We start from the raw sequence: 20,935 nt of genomic DNA on the forward strand, positions 1-20,935 counted from the left end.
GTCTGCGCTCAGTTGAGGTTAAACTGGCTTCGTTGCGTTCATGCGACAGTTAGTATCTTTAATATTTCAGTTGTTAGTATAAAGCAGTGATGCCCAACCTTTTTCGGCCTGCGGGCCATATACATTTTCGACATGCATGTCACGGGCCGCTTCACTGCAAAAATACAAAAAAATAAAAAAAATAAAGCAGATACAATTTTTATTAGAAACAAGTTGTACTTACCATTAATTATGTAGTAATTAGTGGGATATTTGAAGTTGTTTACCCGAATCCAATTTCTGAATGTCCCGCCTCATCGTAGAGACACCAAGTCGGAGCACTGAATCGAAATGTTCGTCCATCGAAAAAAAGATTGAGAGACGTCACTGCATAGGAATAAATACTTCTTCTTCCCTTTCTTTCGTTATTTTTAGGTCTTTTTTTTATTACTAACATGCCGATTTCCTGCACTGTGGGCACAAGTTTCGCCGGCCGGATGGCACCGCGTCGCGGGCCGGATATGGCCCGCAGGCCGTAGGTTGGGCATCCCTTTTATAAAGTAATAAATAGTAATCTGTTACTACACCGAATATTACATTTATTAATATTTTAATAGTACAATTATGAGTTAGGCTAATAGTACAGTTGTTAGTATACCAAATAGTAATTTGTTCCTACACTTAAAAGTACATTTATTAGCAGGGCTTCTGCTTACGCAAAAAATTGCGTACAGTACGCATTAGAAGTTCGGAGGACACCTTCAATTTTCGTCAATGGGGTCCCAGGGGACCCCTTCAAATTTGGGCGAAGAACAGATACAGAATTGGGTAAGTGTAGTGTCTGACGTCGTAGCCCAACCTACTGTTGTCGTCTGCTACAAAGTGAGAGTAACTTCCCTTCCACTGAGATGTTTCCCTTACCAGGAAGAGTTCCATTAACCTATTTCAAAGATGTCGTTGACAGCGTGGTTAAAATCATCTTCTCAGAAACGTAAAGAAAGTGAGCACCCCAAGTACAGTGAACTCATAAGCTCATCACAGATGCTTGCACATACTTCATGGCACAGAAATCTCGCCGCTTCTGACTAGACATTACAGTGCTTTGTGTGACTGAAAGGCAGTTGAACAAAGTAGTTGATTTGTTGGGGTTTTTTTTTCAACTTTATAAAGGGACCCCTTAGAGTTAGCCTGGGACCCCTTAGAAATCTGAAGAAGGGTTTGGGACCCCAAAGAATTTAGCCTTAGCAGAAGCCCTGATTAGTATGCTTAATAGGATACTTGTTAGTAAAGTTAATAGTATGTTTGGAAGTATAGGTAACATTACATTTAAGTATGTAGTGCCTTTGAAGCTTACCTTGTGCTACAGGACTCAAGGAAATTAAAAAAAAAATTCCGGCAAAGTATTTTTTGAACTCGTGTGTTACCTAACCAGAGTGAGCATTGCGTAAAGTATTGAAGACAAACGGTATTTAAAAAAAAAAATATTCACACGTGCCAGAGCTTTTCATAATTTGTTTAGATGGTCAGCTTAATATAATACGTGGCAATGCATCCTGCCCTTCACAGGCACACACACACACACACTCAACCCTAAACACACAGGCAATCATACACCCGCAAGATAAGCTTTTAACCACAAACTTTACAAATGCTAATTCTTACACTCACACGTTCTTTTACGCACACAAACACACACACACACACAAGACAAACTATTACATGCACAACATCACTTCCACACTCACACTTGAAAGTTAACAAACATAATCTTGCATGTATGTCTGTATGTGTGTGTATGTCATTCTTTTCTTAAAAGTGCCCGAATTAAGACTAGTGAAAGGCTTTTTGATTTTGACTAAGAAATGGCTCACTTTTTCTTGTGTAAGTGTAAGTAATTTTTCTATCAGATGAGAGTGCGCTTTAGTGTTTAAATTATCACAAATATAAAAAAGTTTGCTTCTGTTGTGTATGTGTGTGTGCCAATGGCTGTAGGGTTGGGCAAAAAGAGAATTATTAATCACGTCCTCACAATGCACAACAAGACCCTTTATGATGTTTTAAAACATTTCACATTTACTTTTAAGCCATTTGCCTATCGTTTCCATCATGAACCAGCTGAAGGCCTTCACTTGGTGATACCTCTCCACATCTTTCAACACCACGAAGCAATCGTGTGTAATTAAGAACGTTATTATTAATGATTGTCGGTCGCTAATATCTTCGAGAAAGATTTTACATTTTATATGTAGACTCTTGCATGTATGTCTTCCTTTATGGATTGAGTACGGACTTGCTTTCTTTGGCAACACCATTCCAAATCTGAAAAAATTAAAGTATAATCACGTGACCAAACAGGATTCTTATTACGTCCGATGTATCTGCTTCCCCCCATTAAAGCTAATTATATTTCTTTTAACTTTACTTAACCACTAATTTTTATACTTAAGGTCATCCACCCACATAATTAATTACTCACCAGCTACTCCATCTAGCTATTGCGAACACAAAATAGAAAATAGTATATTCACGAGATCACTAACTATTCAAGCAAGGTCTTACTTGTAGAATATTTCTTTCGAACTCTTCGCTTGAAATGTCCCCGTCACCTGGAAATTTAAATATACAGACATCTGAAAACCAGTTGAACACTTTGATATAATAGTAGGTGAGAAAAAAACTAACAACGGATTACCAGTCAAAGTGGTAAAGTAATTATTCTGGTTCATAGTATTATCTAGATGCTGCTCTAGTGAACCTAACAGTGCAAAGATTTGGGTTGAGAATGACAAAACTCACCGTTAGAGTCCATGATCTTCCTAACGGAAAGATAAGCTGATTGATCGATGACGCCGTCCTCATTGCCATCCAGCTTGTCGTAGTAGATAAAGGCCCCCATGTTAAATTCCAGTTGCCACAAAACTACATAACTCACTTATGAACTCCGAAGTAGACTGATATATTGTCCATTGCCTGCAAAAGGGATTTGTACATTTGACGATATTGTTTAATTTTGAAAGAAAGACTGAGAAAACAAATTAACTTAAAAAGCGCTAAGACCAATTTACTCAACTTTAAAAACATTCATTCGCAAAGTTTGTCTTAACACATCAATGCTATGTATGTCTGGGTAGTTATTTTGGTTTGGTGTGATGTCTTTCTTAAGACGTAGCATTTTTGATAGTAGAATCAAATTTACTCCTGTATTGAAATATTGTCAACAGATGTTTTTACTTAACCATAATTAAGTGTTTGCCATAATTAACATACCGTGTTGTGGCTTTGTTTGTTTTGTAGGGTTTTTATAAATAGAGAGAAAAATAACTATATATATTCTGTGCGTGTTTTCGCTCGCGCCACACATGATGATAGGTGTTAACTTCGTATTTTGGTTCTGTGAAATTCTGTAGATTGGTATGTAATACGGTGTTTTTTTTTTTTATTTGTAAAGGAGTTACAAACAATAGTTGGTGGCGTGACAACTTTTAAATATGAAAAGACTCTCTAGTGACTTGTGTTGCACAATCCCGCAAAGTATCAAACGCCTTGGTGTGTTTTGTTTTTTTGACTTACTATTTATTTTTTTTGCATTTGTTTGATGTACTTAGTTGGCTTTACACAGTACTTTATTAAGACGTCATAGAGGAGGGAATTACGTGAAGTGACAAGGGGGGCTCCTACGAAATAAAGTCTGTCCCAAAAAACATATCAAATACCTGGTCATCGAAAAGTATCAATGTTCATATCTTTCACTCTACCATCATTGGATGTGCTAAATGTCTAGACTACATATTACTCAACGTATACAGTGTATATTGCTCGCGCGTACATGTGTAACTATCATGCCTTAAAATCTATTTATTTATAGGCTATTAATATACAACACACATGACTGATTAAATGGATTACAGTGAATGTAAGCTCCGTAAGACTGTCGATGATGGAGCATAATGATGATGATGAGGAGGAGAGACGGAAGAGGAAGAGAAATATGAAGGAAGAGGATTTTAAAAGCTACAATAACAAACAAAAGCATCAACATATTACGGTTGATGTCATTTTTGTTGAATATCAGCCAGTAATTCGTCCAGCTGCAGAACGCCATCACCGTCAAGGTCCCACAACGCTGAAATCTTCGCTGTGTGGAGTTCTCCGAAAGTATTGAACCATTCCTTGTTCTTGTATACAGGTACTGTCATATTGGTAATTCTAGTTCTGGTACCAGGGGCTTTGTAAGTCCTCTCTTGTTAGCAAAATATAAAATACTGAAAACAATATATTGTAAACTCATTTAATTTAAGGTTGTAGTGTAAAACTAATTCTATTTTGTTTTCCTTAAATTGGCACTAACAACATATAATTTGATCCATATGACAACATCTGATGTGACAATTTACTCAATCTTGTCAGCCACCTTCTATGTACCGTTATATACAGACTTTACATAAATCTGTTTTATTTTTATTACTTCTTCCATTGTTAATTTAATTAAATTAATGCTTACCCACAAACAGCAGAAAGAAGAAGACAAAATATAAAAGTCTTCATAATTCAACAAGCTTTTTTGCCCCTGTATTAAAAAAATACAATAATGTGTTTTAAAGTACAAGTATTTTGTTGTGTTTCTCCTTTTAAATATCAATTAGTGAACATAGCTTTTAGCAGATATATTACGCAAGCACATGTTGGCAAGGGGGTTCACGTCCTTGAACATTGCACATACGCATACACATACACATACACATACAAGTATACACACATACCCATATTGCACACATACACATATACATACACACATACACATATACACATTAAAATGTATAGAATCTATTAAAAGCGCATTGTTTTTCTGTGATAAAGATTGCGTGGCTTAATGTAGTTAACGATATCGTCTATGGCAGACTGTTGTACCTCACTGATATTTTTTTGCAACACTAATTTTCAGAACAAATAAAGATTATTTTTGGCTTACAACTGGATTCAGATGAAGGAACGTGACAACCCTCGTTGCTGAAATCGTGGTGTGGCGAATGGACGAGAGAAGAAAATATCATACTTTGCTTCGTGGTAAGAGATTTCAATTGAGATGTTAGGATCGATGACTAAATCTTATCAATGCCAACTAGACCATATTAACGCAGAAGAAATATCCTTTTTGAACTTTTCTAAGTGCAAATGAAAACTAAACTGTTGATGGTCGGGTTTCCTCTCCTACACAACATGACCGAGTCAGTGAGCGATGTGAACTCATAAGCCCTTTCAAAATCTTGAGGATTAATGTGTGGTAGTGACTTACATAGTTGGCTCTTAGCTTACTGCTGCCCACCTGTTTGTGAAATAAATGTGTCATGCTCTGTGGAGTTGATATTTGGGTCGCCAGTGACATGTACTGAGCTTAAACTCCATTCCTGATGGGACGAGCGTGTTTTTTTATTAACTGCAGTGCACGAACAAAGCAGAGATTATTTTTTTAATCTAATAATCACACCAAGACGAAATACGAAATAAACGTGTGCATATGTGTGTCCTTATGTGTTAGCTTGTTTGTTAGTGCGTGTGTGTATGTCACGGACCGTCCGCGGACACGCGCATTCTTTCCACAAACCAAAATATTCTGATCGCTTGAGGGTGGTCGTACCTTCTTAGAGGCACGAATAATTATTCAATTCAAACACAATTTTAAATGAAACAAAGGCAAAGTATCAACAATCATAGATTCACTCCTTCATTCGCCACACAAGATATATTACCAATATATTATCATTCATCCAACGTACTATTAAGGTTAACAATAAAATTGATTCCCATAAATATTGTCACGGATGAAGATAGCTTTTATGCAAGGAGACAAACAGAAAGTGAAAGAAAAGGAGAAGGAGTTCAGGGCAAAGGCAAGAACGGCTAGAGTGGAATACAGAAAGAAGGTAGAAAAGCAATTAATTGAGGGCAACGCAAGAGATGCTTGGAAGGGCCTGGACACCATGATGGGTAGAGAACGCAAGACACAAAGAGTAAAGTGTGATGACCCAGTGTCATTTGTTAATGAGCTCAACACTATCTACGCGCGGTTTGATGTGAGAGACTTCAGCAATGAAGCAGAAGATATCTGTTCTTCACTGTCGGCAGCCACTGTCACCATCTGTGAGGGAGATGTCAGAATTCTCTCTCATGTGAACCCACGTAAAGCCCTGGACCTGACCACGTGAGAGGCAAAATACTCAAAGAGTGTGCTAGTCAGCTGAGTGGTGTTTTTACCAGACTTTTTCAGCTCTCCTTGACTCTCATAGTGTCCCCGCGTGTGGAGAACATCCACAATAATACCAGTGCCAAAGAAGCCTCAATGCTACCAACTTGAAAAGACTTTCGACCTGTGGCTCTCACGTCTGTTGTGGCCAAATGTTTGGAGAGAGTTGTGGGAAGATTGTTAATCCCCACCATGGCTGATCGCCTGGATCCTTTGCAGTTTGCCTACAAGCCACGCAGGGGGGTGTCTGATGCAACTCTCACGCTGTTAAATGCTATCCTACAACACTTGGACACTTCTGGCACCTAAGTTCGGGTCCTGTTCATGGACTTTTCCAGCGCCTTCAACACGGTCCAGCCACACCTTCTTGTACAGCGCCTACTAGACCTGGATGTCAACACTGGCCTAGTTCTATGGATCAGATCATTCCTGAAGGACCGACCACAGAGGGTGGGTCTCAGAGTTCCACCGACAGGTACTATAGGGTCCAGCAGCTCGTCTGACGGAGTTTATTTGTCAGTGGATGGAGTGATTCTGTCAGATGAGCAGATCCTCAACACGGGTATCCCTCAGGGATGTGTGCTTTCCCCCATCCTGTTCTCTGTATATACAAATGGGATTAGTATTAACAGTGCTATTCTCAAACTTGTTAAATATGCAGATGACATGGCCCTTGTGGGCTGCCTGGAAGACGAGCAGTCCCTGTCACAGTACCTGGCCTGTGTGGGGGAGCTGGAGGAGTGGTTTGACCGCAGCTTTCTGGATCTGAACGTTGAAAAAACGGAGGAGATGGCCTTTGGACGAGCCTACGAAGGAAGATGGCACAACCCCTCTCTCCCCCACCACTCCAAATCAAGGGACAGCAGGTTCAGAGGGCTGCTGTGTTTAGGTACCTTGGTACAGTGATCGACGGGAGGCTCTCATTTAGTGATCACGTGAACCAAGTGTACAAAAAGGCCCAGCAACGGCTGTACCTTCTGAGGAGACTTCGCAGCTTCGACGTCAGCTCTGGGTGATTGAGACTGTGTACAGGTCTCTTGTTGAGAGCATCCTCTCATTCAACATCGCTGCCTGGTATGGTCACCTACTAGTCAAAGACAAGGCAATTCTGGCCAGAATCATCCACCAGGCGAATAAAATTATTGGTCAAGCACAGCTGCCACTTTCTGACTTGTACCTTCATGCAGTCAGAAGGATGGCACATAACATCATTTCGGACCTGAAACACCCTCTCCACACCAGCTTCCAGCTGTTGCCCTCAGGCAGGCGCTATAAGGTACCACGCATAAGGAAAGCTGCCTACCAGAGGTCCTTCGTGCCAGCAGCCATCACCATCCTAATAAAGGCACAAGGACTCAGGAGGAATCAAACAGAGACTGAAGAAGAGAGAGTGCTGACATCTATTGTCAGCCATCACCTCGTGTGTCATTCTTGTCAATGACATTTTCTGGACGCAGCCGCGCGGTAAAGTTGAAGAAATTGAACAAATAGCAAAATAAACAACTGATCAATGCGTACGTGTCATCTACGGTGTCACCGATCACCGCAACTAAAAAATATATCCATGGTATTCATATTGCCATGGCATAGCGTCGCACGAACTGTTTCATCCTACACTTTGTGCGAGTTTGTTGCCTGTCTCGCGGTAAGTCGCTGCGATCTGCGCGGTTCGGACACGATAGGGACTGTCATTTCTGGTACTGTCATCTGACACCACAGACACTGTTACTTCTGGCACCACAGGCATTGTCACAAGAGTTCTGTGGTGATGGTTTGGAAGAGTAGCATACCACCCTGGCGTTTCCTCTTCACTGTCGTCATCCTGAAGGTATGGCGCCTCCGCAGTTGAATGTCCTTTATCTTGGAGTATACAAATGATCGTCTAGGTACACAAGAAGGACTGAAATTATAAAGTTCGGCATGGTGGTCTGCATTAACCTCTGGAAAGTGGCTGGTGTGGACGTCAGACCCATTGGCATCCTGGAACGGGCGTGTTGCCAGCGGCCCTAGCCAGTCCTTTTGTTGACAATGTCTTCTCAAGATGAGCTTCATGCACGGCTGCCTGTACTGCTGCGCCACATCTGCGGTAGAGTCCATTATCCGATCAAGGACGTTCTTCCCTAGTAGAAGCGACACGCGCCTCTGCGCTCACTTGTGACCATCGACCAGGTCCTTGACCACCAGGATAGGAACGTCCTCAGACGCTGGCAGTAAACATGTCCACCACCGGCCACTCCTGAGTTTGTTTTAGCTGTAAGTCCTGTATGTGCCCTCGTGCCCACTCGTCAGTGACCGTCGTTACCTCACTGCCGGTGTCGAGCAACGCCAACACTCAACTGCCATAAATGACAACCTCCGCCGTCGGACACTTTCCAGTCAGGCCAGCTACACTTTATTTCCCTGTCATCCTGTTACGGAAAACGGGGGCAGTCACTTTCCCTGACCGGTCGGGCTGCAGTCCTCCGAGATGGTGTCAATCCCCGCCACTTCGACGCTCTGCGCCGCCTTCTACCTCGCCTGCTTAAATTCTGAAGCTTCGTGGCGTATTCGTCGACCACCTCATCACGTTGCTGTGGCACTGATGTCGACATCTTTCCGTTCGCCGTACGCCTCCACTAGGACACCCAAGATCTTTCTCGGCGTATCTCTTGCGTCATGCGGAAGCATCATAACTCGACGTCTGCAGGTCCTCCAGCGAGCTCAAAGATGTAACCACGAGCCGCATTCTGACACATCGGGTTTATGGCGAGAGCTAACTCTACCTCTGTTTCAATCTCGTGGACAATCGTTGGTCACCGGCAAACTACTGAAAGCGGACTAACTAGTATGCTCGTAGAGCCTCTGCCCACCCCAACGGATAGCATCATGGTCCTCTCTATGTACTAATCTTCTGTCGTGGGCTTCTGCCCGTGATGAACAAATGTTTCTTTTTGTTCAGCAGTGCTTTTAGGCCCTTGGTCACCCAAGGTTTGTTGTTAGGATAAACATACACTGCTTTGATGGACTGGTGCAATCAACACTATTTTACTCCTCACTTTTACTCCTAACTGTGTGTTAAATGTCTGTATGGGTATGTAAGCAAAGACAAATTTCTGCCCTGGGTCTCCTGGGCAGACAATAAAGTCTGTTTTGATTTGATTTTGATTTGATTTGATTTGATGGTACTACCTATTTCCCTTATTTCAAATATGTACAAACAAGGAAACGTGTAGTGTAATTAGCATATGATCGCTCGCATCAATAGTATGGAAAGAAGGTGCTTAAAATATTTTAAGATGTGATGCTTACAATGCTCTGTTTTCGCTCAAACATTCTGAATATACTAAACATATTAATATTTATTTTAGCACAGTTATATTCATTCTAATTTTTTTAAAAATAAATATCACAAGTCTGTGTTCACGCACACAAGGTAGTTTCTTAAACTAAAATGGAACACATCGGAAATATATTAAACTGCTTTGAAGAGCATCATCCCATTGCTGGTGACAGTCTATCACTCTATGCATCAAGATAAGTTAAAAAATCTTAGTTCCATGGCATTTCCTCTGTCGCGTGTCGGCGATTGTGCTGTCATCCTTGTGTGCCTCCCATACTGAGCTGGTCCATCGTTAGGTGTTTTCTTCACGCTTTTGTCCCCTCTTCGTCTTACGTCTTGCGCGCGCGCACAGCTTCCTTGCCCAGATAGCATGCAAACGTTTTAAAAACGTTTTAAAAACGTTTTAAAATGTTTACATAAAAAGTTTTAAAAATGTTTGCAGAAAATGTTTTTAAAACGTTTATCATGCACATCAAAGTAATGTTTTTAAAACGTTTTCTGCAAACATTTTTATAACGTTTTTCAAATGTTTTTAAAACGTTTTATAAACATTTTTCTGTAAAACATTTTAAAAACATTTAATAAATATTCATATGTAAACGTTTTTAAAACGTTTTTAAAATGTTTTTTAAACCTAATTTAAATGTTTTGCATGACACATTTTTAAAACGTTTATAAAATGTTTTTTTAAACTAATTTAAATGTTCCACATTTCACACATACTTTCTGCAGTTTCACTTCAAACATGGCAAAAAGGATGTACAGAGAAGATTTTCATTTGTTTTAATTAAAACATATTTCGTGTCGTTGGGAATAAACCCAGGAGACATTTACATTATACAATAGCAAGTACAAAATGGTGACCATTTGTGATAAAAATGAATAAATGATACTCAAAAAAGAGAAAAAAGAATATGAATTAATTAAACACCGACAAATCAATGCATAGGATTTTTTCTTAAATTAATACTTTTAAATATTTCAATTGCAAATACTTAAAGGTGAGGTGGTGCGGCACTGTGCTCCGTGCAGAGTGCCAAGGAATAATTAAACTAAAACTACACTTATAGACCTTTAGATTTACAAAAAACAGTGAATTGTAAATACAATTGGATGATGTACAAAATACACCAAAAAGTACAGTTACCCTGTTGTAGATAACAACATGCACATTATCATCTCTACCTTTATACAAGGGACATATCATTCCAATTAATTAATAATATGAGAATTTCCATACCGTAAAATAAGGCTGAACAATTAAAAGTTCATGTATGTCTGGTAAAGCGGCTTTACGAAAAATGCACTTAGAACACTATCAGATCCACATGCCTTCATTTTAACATACTAAAACCTTCTTATATGTAATTATTAGATATCTCAAATATGAGACATTGTTGCTAAATATCAGCAAGCGTCCAATTAGGGTCAAGAGTGGCTTGGTGATAAGCCTGATGTTCCTTATGCAGCAAAGTTAGGCATACATGCCAGTGTAGAGGAGTAAAAGGAGGCAAAAGCACAGAAGTGTTATATGTGGGAGACAGCTCTTGAGCGTGGGGGAGAGCCAGTGACAAAGGACTGTCAGGACTGCCTGCTGTTGCCGTTGGAAGCGAATGGCTATGTGACCAGTACTGGCATTCGGCGGCTGTAGGTGGCATTGCAGTCATCGTAGACATTACATGTATATCTCTAGACTTCTCTGTCGCTGGGAGAGGAGTCGTCGCTCTCTGATGCGGATGGCAGCTCGGGCGGGAAGGACGACGGACAGGTGGAACAGCACTGTCTGCTGAAGCATTGGTCTCCACTCTGTGATGGCTCCTGCACTAAATTTATCGGAAGCCTCCATACACCCACGGTTCTTCCGTACAGCTTCTGCAGATAGCGAAAATGGGATTTGTAGATTAAAGAAGTGCTACAGGTTTATAGATTAAAGATGGACTAAAGACGTCTCACACTATACATATTGTTTCAGTTTTATGGTGCTTATGCTTGTTCCCCATGTCTTTCCGTTTTTACGCTAGTTTCACCCATAGAAGCACAATTAATACTGACAAGAGCTACAAATAATTTTCAACTGTAGAGCTAACAATGAAAAATGTCAATTCATGTTATACAAAAATAAGCACTTAGATCTGCACTTCTCTTTTTTGTCAAAGTATGTGTAGACAATATATCATATATCTATATCTTTAATAATAATATACACTAACATTTATACATCATCACTTACTGTAGATCATGGCCTGCACCTTCAGTCCCTTGAAAGCACACATCTCTCCCTTTTGTCCTTTCCAGTTATAGTTCCGAGCAATCCTTGTTGGTCAGGAGTCGCCGCATGATTCTTTTCGCACAATCCTTTGCATTCGTTTCTACCCACACAGGAGAGGCTTTTGACTTGCAATATCTTTAGAAGACAAGAAACATATCTGTCACGTAGGCCACACATCATAAACAAGAAAGGGTGTAGTGAAAATATACATGGCTTTAATTATTTACAATTCAAGGGCCATACAAAAATTATAAACTGAAAACTTTTCACAAAAAGCTGAACATTTAATGTTTCCTTCCCAATAACCATAAGTTTATGAGGCTGAAACCCTTTGAAACTGGATTTAAAATTTGACTTATTGTGTTCCACACTATATATGTATGATAGATTGACAAGAACTGATCATTCTCAAATGAATTCCCTATAAAAACATAAGTTTTTCAAAAATGTCAAGCTATGCTTTAAAATTCCCCTAAATTATTACAGATTATCATTTCAATCATGGCTTTAACAATGACATCTGCTTTACGTACGAGTAATTCATGAAAGGAATCATCATCAAGGCTCCAACATCATCCAGTTCCAACAGCTCTTGCTGTGTTCTAATCGGAAGGATCAAATCTTCTGGCAACATTCAGGCATCCTTTGCTGGAGCAGGCTGGTCTTTGCTTATCAGTGAATGAATCACCATATCTTTTACTTCCTGTAGCATCAATTTCAATTCTCTGTCTTGTTTCAGAATGAACAAGGCAAATGCTGCAACAATATGAACATAGCACTGTGAGCAAAAGTGGACAATTAACTTTTATAGGTGAATGAAGCCAATCAACGGTGATTTGGGAGGCAGTAAGAAACTTGTATAACCAACACTATGTTCAACATGAGATTGTGAAAGGGAATTCACAACAAAATTAAATAGGCAAAACAAAAATCAAGAAAAGTTACCCATAATATAAAATTGTCTGAATTACCTTCATTAGACACTCTCTGGGTACCGCCATTTACTGCTGCAGCTGTGAGGTCTGTCCCCTCTTGTACTCCTTGCTGAGAGTCACTACGTTGGTCACTGGGGTGCTCACGTCGTGGGGGGAATATTCTGGTGGTTAGTGCATTTACCTGTGGGCATAAACGCTTGTTTTCCACTTGTGGTTGCAATGAGTCTGGCAATGGTCCTGCTGGCACTGCTGGATGCACTGATTTCCATCTAAAGTCGTCTTCTTCCTCCTCGTCTGGGCTCTCTAGCCCTAACCTAATTAACAAGCATACCTAATAATAAGTGTGCAGTGAAATGACAATTATGAAAATTTAAGAATTTCTGGAGTAAAAGATTTAAGAAATAAAATAATAAATAATTCCTAGGCTATACCTATCATAATATCAATATTACCCTCATGAAAAATTGAAATGAACTGCAATACTGAAATCTGTACTGATCTTGTAAGTTGTTCTCCCAAACCTAGGGTTTCCTAATCCCTGTCATTCTATAACTCAAACAAGACACAATGTGACTACTTGTTTCTCTTCCTCTTCCGATCTTTTCAACCTTTAGTGCTGTCATCATCTGATGTATCCAAGTTTGATGTATACTGGCTGTTTTCCACTTTTCGTCTGGCAACCAAATACTCATCTGAAAGGGTTATTATTTTGTGAAGTTATAATAAACATCGAGAATAATGGCATGCAATGCTTTACCACACAATATGAATTTCACATGACAAAATCAGTTAACTGTCTGTTCGCTGAGATGTTAATGGTCATGTGGCTGTATGTTCCAGTCTGTAACCACAATAAACCCTAAGCAAGGTCTGCGTGGACTAAAGACACTAACACTACCTTAAAACCTTTACAAAATAAATATGAACAATACTTTTTAAACTTTATCAAGAGACTGACCACAGAAATATTAACAGGCTGACGAAGTCATCAAACATCTAATCTCTATAATATACATATATATATGACAATGAGTAAAAAAAAGTATAAAGGACCCTTTGAACCCAAAATGCAAACAGCTTGAAGAGTCCAGGTATGTCTATTGGCAGAGCTCCCTCCTGAAGGTGTTTGTGTCAGCTCACTTGGTGGCCAGTATGCTAACCGTTTCGCGTGCTGAAAAATAAACAATCCTCTATGAACTCTTACCAGGGAGGCTAACTGTGTGTCTTTATGGGAGTGTTGGACGTTTGACTTCATCTGTCATATTTCCGTCAGAGATTATGACTGCATAAATTTTTATACACTGTTATACTCAAGGAACTATGGTAAATACAGGGAGGATAGCATGAATCTTGTTCAGCTGAGATAATGATTGTATTGACTGCAGTTTGCTTCTGTGGCATGCAATGTTATAATGTCACGTTATTTAATGTTAGTAAAACTCTATCATCCTTAACGTAAATTTTAAGAACATGTAACACAAATTTACACCATAATGAGAAATGATTACACAATACCAGTGGTACCATTGAGATAACGGTTTAGCAATGAATTCAAGCAAGCAGTTATTACAGGATGCTTTTGTCGCAACAAGGCAAGACGTACTGAAAGTGAACTGTTGAATGTTAAATGTTGCGACCCAAGTATGCCAACTGTGTGGCCAAATCTGTATCTGTTTTCACTGTCGCTGTCTGAAGACATCGCTGAATCAAACTGATCATCAATATAATCTTCAAATTCACTAAAATTAGATTTCACAACATCATCATCATTATTTTCATCCAAATTGTATTTAGTCGGTAAATATTGCTGGCGTGATGTTATCGCTGAGAGTTCTGGTGTCTGCTGGTTCGAACTGTTATTAATTTGACTCTGTAGATCTAAAACTGTGAGCACCTTCTCTACGACACTGGATCGTGAATGTTTGTGACAGTGTGTATTGAATACATCTTTCTTCTTTCAGTTCTGCCAACTCTGCTTCTACAAGTTTTATTAACTTTTCTCCGCTTCGTCCAGTAGGACGACATGATGTGAACTATCAGTTGCCTTAACGTGTTAGATTATGTACGAGCGCTCAATTCAGAAAGTAAACTTTGACACATCACACCCAATAAGCAGACATTAAATGTGTGTTGTACTAGAACACGGTATATAGCGTTTTATAATTAAGAACCTGCAGTACGTGTGTGGTAAACAAAGAGAAAAGATTACAACCTTGGTTTTCAAACATACAGTACATCAGCAGAGAAAATGTCGCGCCGCGTGGAATCATGGGAGTACGTGCATCCACAAGAAGAATAGCAAATGTTTAGTTACGTAGCATTGATGTTTTAAAAACTGCAATGATTTTAAACTATCAAACCTAGTCATACGACAAATATAACAAAGTCTTTAAAAAAGCTTTTTGGTGAGGATTTTCAGTATCTACACCGTGGACTGGCTCTAAAATTCCATAGGAGAAGCGAATGCCGGCAAATCAAATAGTGACGTCTTTTAAAAAATTACGTCATGACGCGCAGCCATAAAGGTTAACATTGTAACGTTTATAAACATTTATTTAACATTTTGTTTTAAATGTTTATTTTCAACATTTTAAAAATGTTTTAAAATGTTTTACTTAAAATGTTTTTTTGGTAAATGTTTTTAAAATGTTTTTAAAACGTTTTATCTAAAACGTAAACCTTATTACAACCATGTAAACGTTTTTAAAACGTTTTTAAAATGTTTTCATGCTATCTGGGTAATACTTAGACTCACACATTCTTTTACGCACACACAAACATACACACAAGACAAACTATTACATGCACAGGATCACTTCCACACTCACACGTGAAAGTTAACAACCATAATCTTGCATGTACGTCTCTATGTGTGTGTATGTCATTCTTTTCTTGAAAGTGCACACATTAAGACTAGTGAAAGGCTTTTTGATTTTGACTAAGAAATGGCTCACTTTTTCTTGTGTAAGTGTAAGTCTCATGTGTTTGTCTCATGTGAGAGTGTGCCTGAGTCTTTAAATTATCACAAATATAAAGAAAATTGCTTCTACTGTGTATGTGTTTGTGTGTCGCCATGGCAGGAGGATTGGGAAAAAAGAGAATTTTTAGTCAAGTCCTCACAATTCACAACCAAACCCTTTATGATGTTTTAAAACATTTAACATTTACTTTTAAGCCATTTGACTATCGTTTCCATCATGAACTGGCTTAAGGCTTTCACTTGGTGATACCTCTCCAGATCTTTCAACACCACAAAGCAGTCGTGTGTAATTAAGAATGTTATTCTTTATTATTGTCGGTCGCTAATATCTTTGAGAAAGATTTTACATTTTATATGGAGACTCTTGCATGTATGTCTTCCTTTATGGACTGAGTACGGACTTGCTTTCTTTGGCACCACCATCCCAAATCTGAAAACATTAAAGTATAATCACGTGACAAAGCAGGATTCTTATTACGTCCGATGTAACTTCTTTCCCCCATTAAAGCTAATTATCTCTCTTTTAACTTTACTTAACCACTTATTTTTATACTTAAGTTCATCCACACACATAATTAGTTACTCACCGGCTACTCCATCTGATTATTGCGAACACAAAAGAGAAACTAGTACATGCACGAAATCACTAACTATTCAAGCATGGTCTTACTTTTAGTCCATTTCTTTCGTGCTCTTCGCGTGAAATTTCCCCGTCACCTGGAAATTTAAATATACAGACATCTTAAAAACAGCTTAACACTTTGATATTACTGTAACTGAAAAAAAACTAACAACGTATTTCCAGTCAAAGTGCTAAAGTCATTATTCTAGTTCATAGTATTATCTAGATGCTGCTCTAGCGAGCCTTACAGTGCAAAGATTTAGGTTGAGAATAATAACACTCACCGTTAGAGTCCATCATCTTCATAACGGAAAGAGGAACTGATTGATCGACGACGCCGTCCTCATTGCCGTCCAGCTTGTCCATGTAGATAAAGATCCCCATGTTATGCACCAGTGGCACCGAACTAGCATAACTACTTATGTGCTCTGAAAGACTGATGTATCCATTGCCTGCAAAAGCGATTTGTAAAATTGACATTTCTTATTAAGAAATAAACGACTGAGGAAAAAAATCAACCTCAAAAATCTCAGACCAATTTACTCAACTTGAAATACATTCATCCGCAAAGTTTCTAACAAATCAATGTATGTATGTACAGTTATTTTATGTCTTTCTTAAGAAGCATTTTATGATAGTAGAATAAATTTACTGTATTGAAATACACAGTAAAGTGTCATTTCTATTGTCAACAGATTTTGTTATTTAACCTTCTTATGAGCATGAATGTATGTTTACCATAATAACATACCGTGTCTTTGTTTAAAGTTTTTTATAAATAGAAAATAATAAACTATATATTTCATATCACACAGGAGATATGTGTTAACTTCATTTTTTTCTGTGAAATTCTGCAGATTTATGTAATACATGGTTTTTGTTATTTGTAAAGTAGTCACAATAAATAGTTGCGCGTGGAGAAAGTTGAGGAAAAAGGAGGAGGAGGATGATAATAATGAGGATGATAACGGGGATGAGGATGATAATGATGATGATGAGGAGGAGGAGACGGAGGAGAATGAGAAGAAGGAGGCTCTTAAAAGCTACAATACCAAAAGCATCAACATATTACCGTTGATGTCCTTTTTGTTGAAATCAGCCTGTAATTCGTCCTGCTGCAGAGCACCATCGCCGTCAAGGTCGATAATGCTGAAGAAATCTTCGCTGCTGGGGTTCTCCCTGAAAGTATTTACCATTCCTTGTTCTTTCTTCAGTCATAAAGTCAACGTCTTATCTTTAAATATAGGTTTCTCATTTTTCAATACTTTTTTACTTCTTAGTTAAAGGTTGTATACAGGTACTGTCATGCTGCTAATTCTAGTTTGTAGTATTCATCCCTTTTTAACAAAATATAAAATACTGAAAACAATATATTGTAAAATCATGTAATTTAAGGTTTTAAAATAAAACTAATTCTATTTTGTTTCCCTTAAATTGGCAATAACTACATATAATTTGATCCATATGACAACATCTGATGTGACAATTTACTCAATCTTGTCAACCACCTTCTATGTACAGTTATGTAAAGACTGTAGAGAAATCCGTTTTGTTTTTATTACTTCTTCCATTGTTAATTTATTTAAATTAATGCTTACCCATAAACAGCAGCAAGAAGAAGACAAAAGATAAAAGTCTTCATAATGCAACAAGCCTTTTTGCCCCTGTAATAAAAATACAATAATGTATTTTAAAGTATTTTTGTTATATTTCTCCTTTTAATATTCAATTAATGAAATTAGCTTTTAGCAGACATATACACAAACACATGTATGCACGTCGTACACGGGTGCACGTCCTTGAACACACATATACACAAACACACATACCGATATACACACATACACATACACGCATACACACAAACACACATACACACATACACATATACACATTAAAATGTATATAATCATTTAAAATCCATTTTTTTCTATGATAAAATTGCGTGGCTTAAATGTAGTTAAACGAATATCGTCCTATGGCAAGACTTTGTAACATTACTGACATTTTATGCAACAGTAATTATCAGAACAAATAAAGATTATTTTTGCTTACAAATGGATTCAGAAGAGGAACGTGACAACCCTCCGTGCTGAAGTCCCGGTGTGGCGAATGAAGACGAGAGAAGAAAATATATACTTTGCTTCGTGGTAAACAGATCAATTGAGATTAGGATCGATGACAGAAAATTCCCATCTCTGTTTTCATCTTTGTAAATGGCAGGTAAAAGCTGCTGAGCTATGAAGCGAAGATGATCTACTCGCCTAGGATAATTAAGTGCTAAAAAAACACTGGTATTAGCAAGTTCACAAGTTTACAAAAGAAATCCACATTTTCCTTTTATAACATTTAACGACATTTTAAATGTATTGTTGTTTTCTTTGCATAATGTGTTTGTGCGTTTGTCTCGTAGTTACATTCTAAAAAATTAATAGAACATGTGATTCACTGTGTCTCTGTGTATTAATAGTAGTAGTAAGAGTAGTAATAGTAGTAGTAAAATAAAAAAGAAATTCATTTGTTGCACATCATGCTTGTTCAATAGTTTATTCTCTGGAATTCGCAAAAGGGTTGGTTGTAGAATATCAAGCCAATAGATCATATCCGCAACAGTAAATATCCTCTTTGAACTCAGAATTCTAAGTTGCAAATGAAAACTAAATGTTGATGGTCAGGTTTCCCTTCCTACACAACATGACCGAGTCAGTGAGGATGTGAACTCATAAGCCCTTCAAAAGCTTGAGGATTAAGGTGTAGTGACCTTACATATTATCTAAGCTTACATAAATGTTGTCATGCTCTGTGGAGTTGATATTTATGGTCGCCAGTGACATGTATTGAGCTTAAGCTCCCTTTCTGATGGGACGAGTGTATTTAATCTTATTAGCTCGCAGTGCACGAACAAAGCAGTAGATGGTGTTTTTATTTAACAATCACATTAAGACGAAATACACGTGTGCATATGTGTGTGCTTATGTGTTAGCTTGTTTGTTAGTGCGTGTGTGTATTAGTGTATTCTTTGTGCATGTGTAGGTGAGTGCAAACGCTAGTGTCATTTAATTAAATATCTTCTCCACGTTTTTGTTAGGGGATTAACTTGCGTGTGTTTGTAGGTCCCTTGTATACAGTATTTTATACACTGACACTTATTTGTGTATAGATGTCAGGGCTGTTTGTCTCACAACCGCTCACACAGCCAGAGGAGGGACACGACGTACCTAGCGAATTCTGATGAACGTAGACCACAACAAAGACGAAATGAGCGGTTAAATGAACAGTTCAATAAAAATGTAGGAAAAAAACAAGAAAGAAAAAGAAATTAAAGAAATACTTTTACGCGTACTCGCATATGCAAGAAATCCAGGGATTGCCCAATACACCTTAGAAGAGGTAATGAGAGATGCTGGAAAGGGAGATAATAAAAAAAACGCCAAACACCAGCAAGCACTGCGGCACAGTACTGTCAGAGTTCTTGCCCCTGAGGCCTTTAGGCGTGACGTTAGATGTAGACACTGTGTACTCTGTTGACACTGCTTTCTTCACTTTCTGTGTCCTTACTTGGCTCTCTGCCGCTGACCATCACTGGAATGTCTGACAGATGTGTGCAGGACCCTTTGCTAGTCCACAATTCACACGAAGAAGGACAAGACGACGAAGGTGACGGAACAAAGAAATGAAGGGAGGACGAAACGAAGAAAGGTTGAGATTCCACACACGCAGGGGCGGAGAAGTCGAAGAAATATGATGAAAATGAAGAAACGAACCGACAACAATAACCAGGATAAGGCTGACAAGATCACGGGAGAATACGGAGAATGTGAGAAGGTGGAAGAAGAAAAAAGGATGATAAGAGTGACAAAGTCGGGAGACGATGCTCATGATAAACCAATGATTAGTGTGGACTAAACAAAAAGATGAAGAAACAGTACAAACAACAAATAAAATAGAAGTAAGCCTTCAGGTAGTCAGTAGAGATAATTTTCGTTGAAACACCGTTTTCGAGCCCAGCAAAGCAAAAATATGTATGAGGCAGAGTCATGCCTGACACTGATTGATACTATAGAATTATTTATACACACATTCACTAATATTAATATATGCATATATATGCAACTTGTAGTGGTCCTTCAATATGTACGTAATATTTGTTAGGAAAACTAAAGGACTTTACTCGATGGTACTACATATTTCCCGTATTTCAAATGTTTAAAAACCATGAAACGTGTAGTGTAATTAGCACATGATAGCTCACATCAATAGTATGTAAAGAAAAATGGGAGGTGCTTAAAATATTTTAAGATGTGATGCTTACAATGCTCTGTTTTAGCTCAAACATTCTGAGTATACTAAACGTAATAATAATTATTTTAGCACAGTTATATTTATTCTAAATCTTTTTTTTAAATGAATATCACAAATCTGGGTTCATCCACACAAGGTAGTTGCTTAAACTAATATATAACACATCCAAAATATATTTCACTTCTTTGTAGCGCATCATCCCACTGCTGGTGACAGTCTGTCACTCTATACCTCAAGATAAGTTAAACAAATCTACAGTTCCATGACATTCCCACTGTCGCGTGTCAG

At 38.2% G+C, this 20,935-nt stretch overlaps 2 protein-coding genes across 3 annotated transcripts in view; both read right to left on the minus strand.

The window, feature by feature from the left end:
* LOC112569365 overlaps positions 1–20,935 on the minus strand; it is a 39,458-nt gene that overhangs the window by 13,371 nt on the left and 5,152 nt on the right. The window lies entirely within an intron of this gene.
* LOC112569364 (putative calmodulin-like protein 6) lies at positions 2,181–18,457 on the minus strand. 2 transcript variants are annotated; one of them, XM_025247160.1, is made up of 6 exons: positions 18,401–18,457; positions 17,944–18,009; positions 17,418–17,524; positions 16,630–16,797; positions 2,539–2,585; positions 2,181–2,298 (listed from the first exon to the last, which is right to left on the minus strand). In XM_025247160.1, the coding sequence occupies exons 2-6, from the start codon at positions 17,985–17,987 to the stop codon at positions 2,251–2,253; spliced, it is 414 nt and encodes a 137-aa protein (XP_025102945.1). In that variant the 5' UTR covers positions 17,988–18,009; positions 18,401–18,457; the 3' UTR covers positions 2,181–2,250. The 2 variants fall into 2 exon arrangements, with proteins under 2 accessions (XP_025102945.1, XP_025102944.1); XM_025247159.1 differs by lacking the exons at positions 2,181–2,298; positions 2,539–2,585 and adding exons at positions 15,885–16,153; positions 16,394–16,440.

This window comes from Pomacea canaliculata, linkage group LG7 (assembly GCF_003073045.1).
Source record: "Pomacea canaliculata isolate SZHN2017 linkage group LG7, ASM307304v1, whole genome shotgun sequence".
Taxonomy (NCBI): domain Eukaryota; kingdom Metazoa; phylum Mollusca; class Gastropoda; order Architaenioglossa; family Ampullariidae; genus Pomacea; species Pomacea canaliculata.

Bases quoted from the DNA above. Each gene is read 5' to 3' on its own strand.
- LOC112569364 (XM_025247160.1), bottom strand. From the start codon at position 17,987: ATGAAGACTTTTATCTTTTGTCTTCTTCTTGCTGCTGTTTATGG. The intron at 2,586-16,629 runs GTGAGTGTTATT...TTAAATTTCCAG, and splicing joins GAAGATGATGGACTCTAACG to GTGACGGGGACATTTCAAGC. The intron at 2,299-2,538 runs GTAAGACCTTGC...TAATTTTTTCAG, and splicing joins TCGAAAGAAATATTCTACAA to ATTTGGAATGGTGTTGCCAA.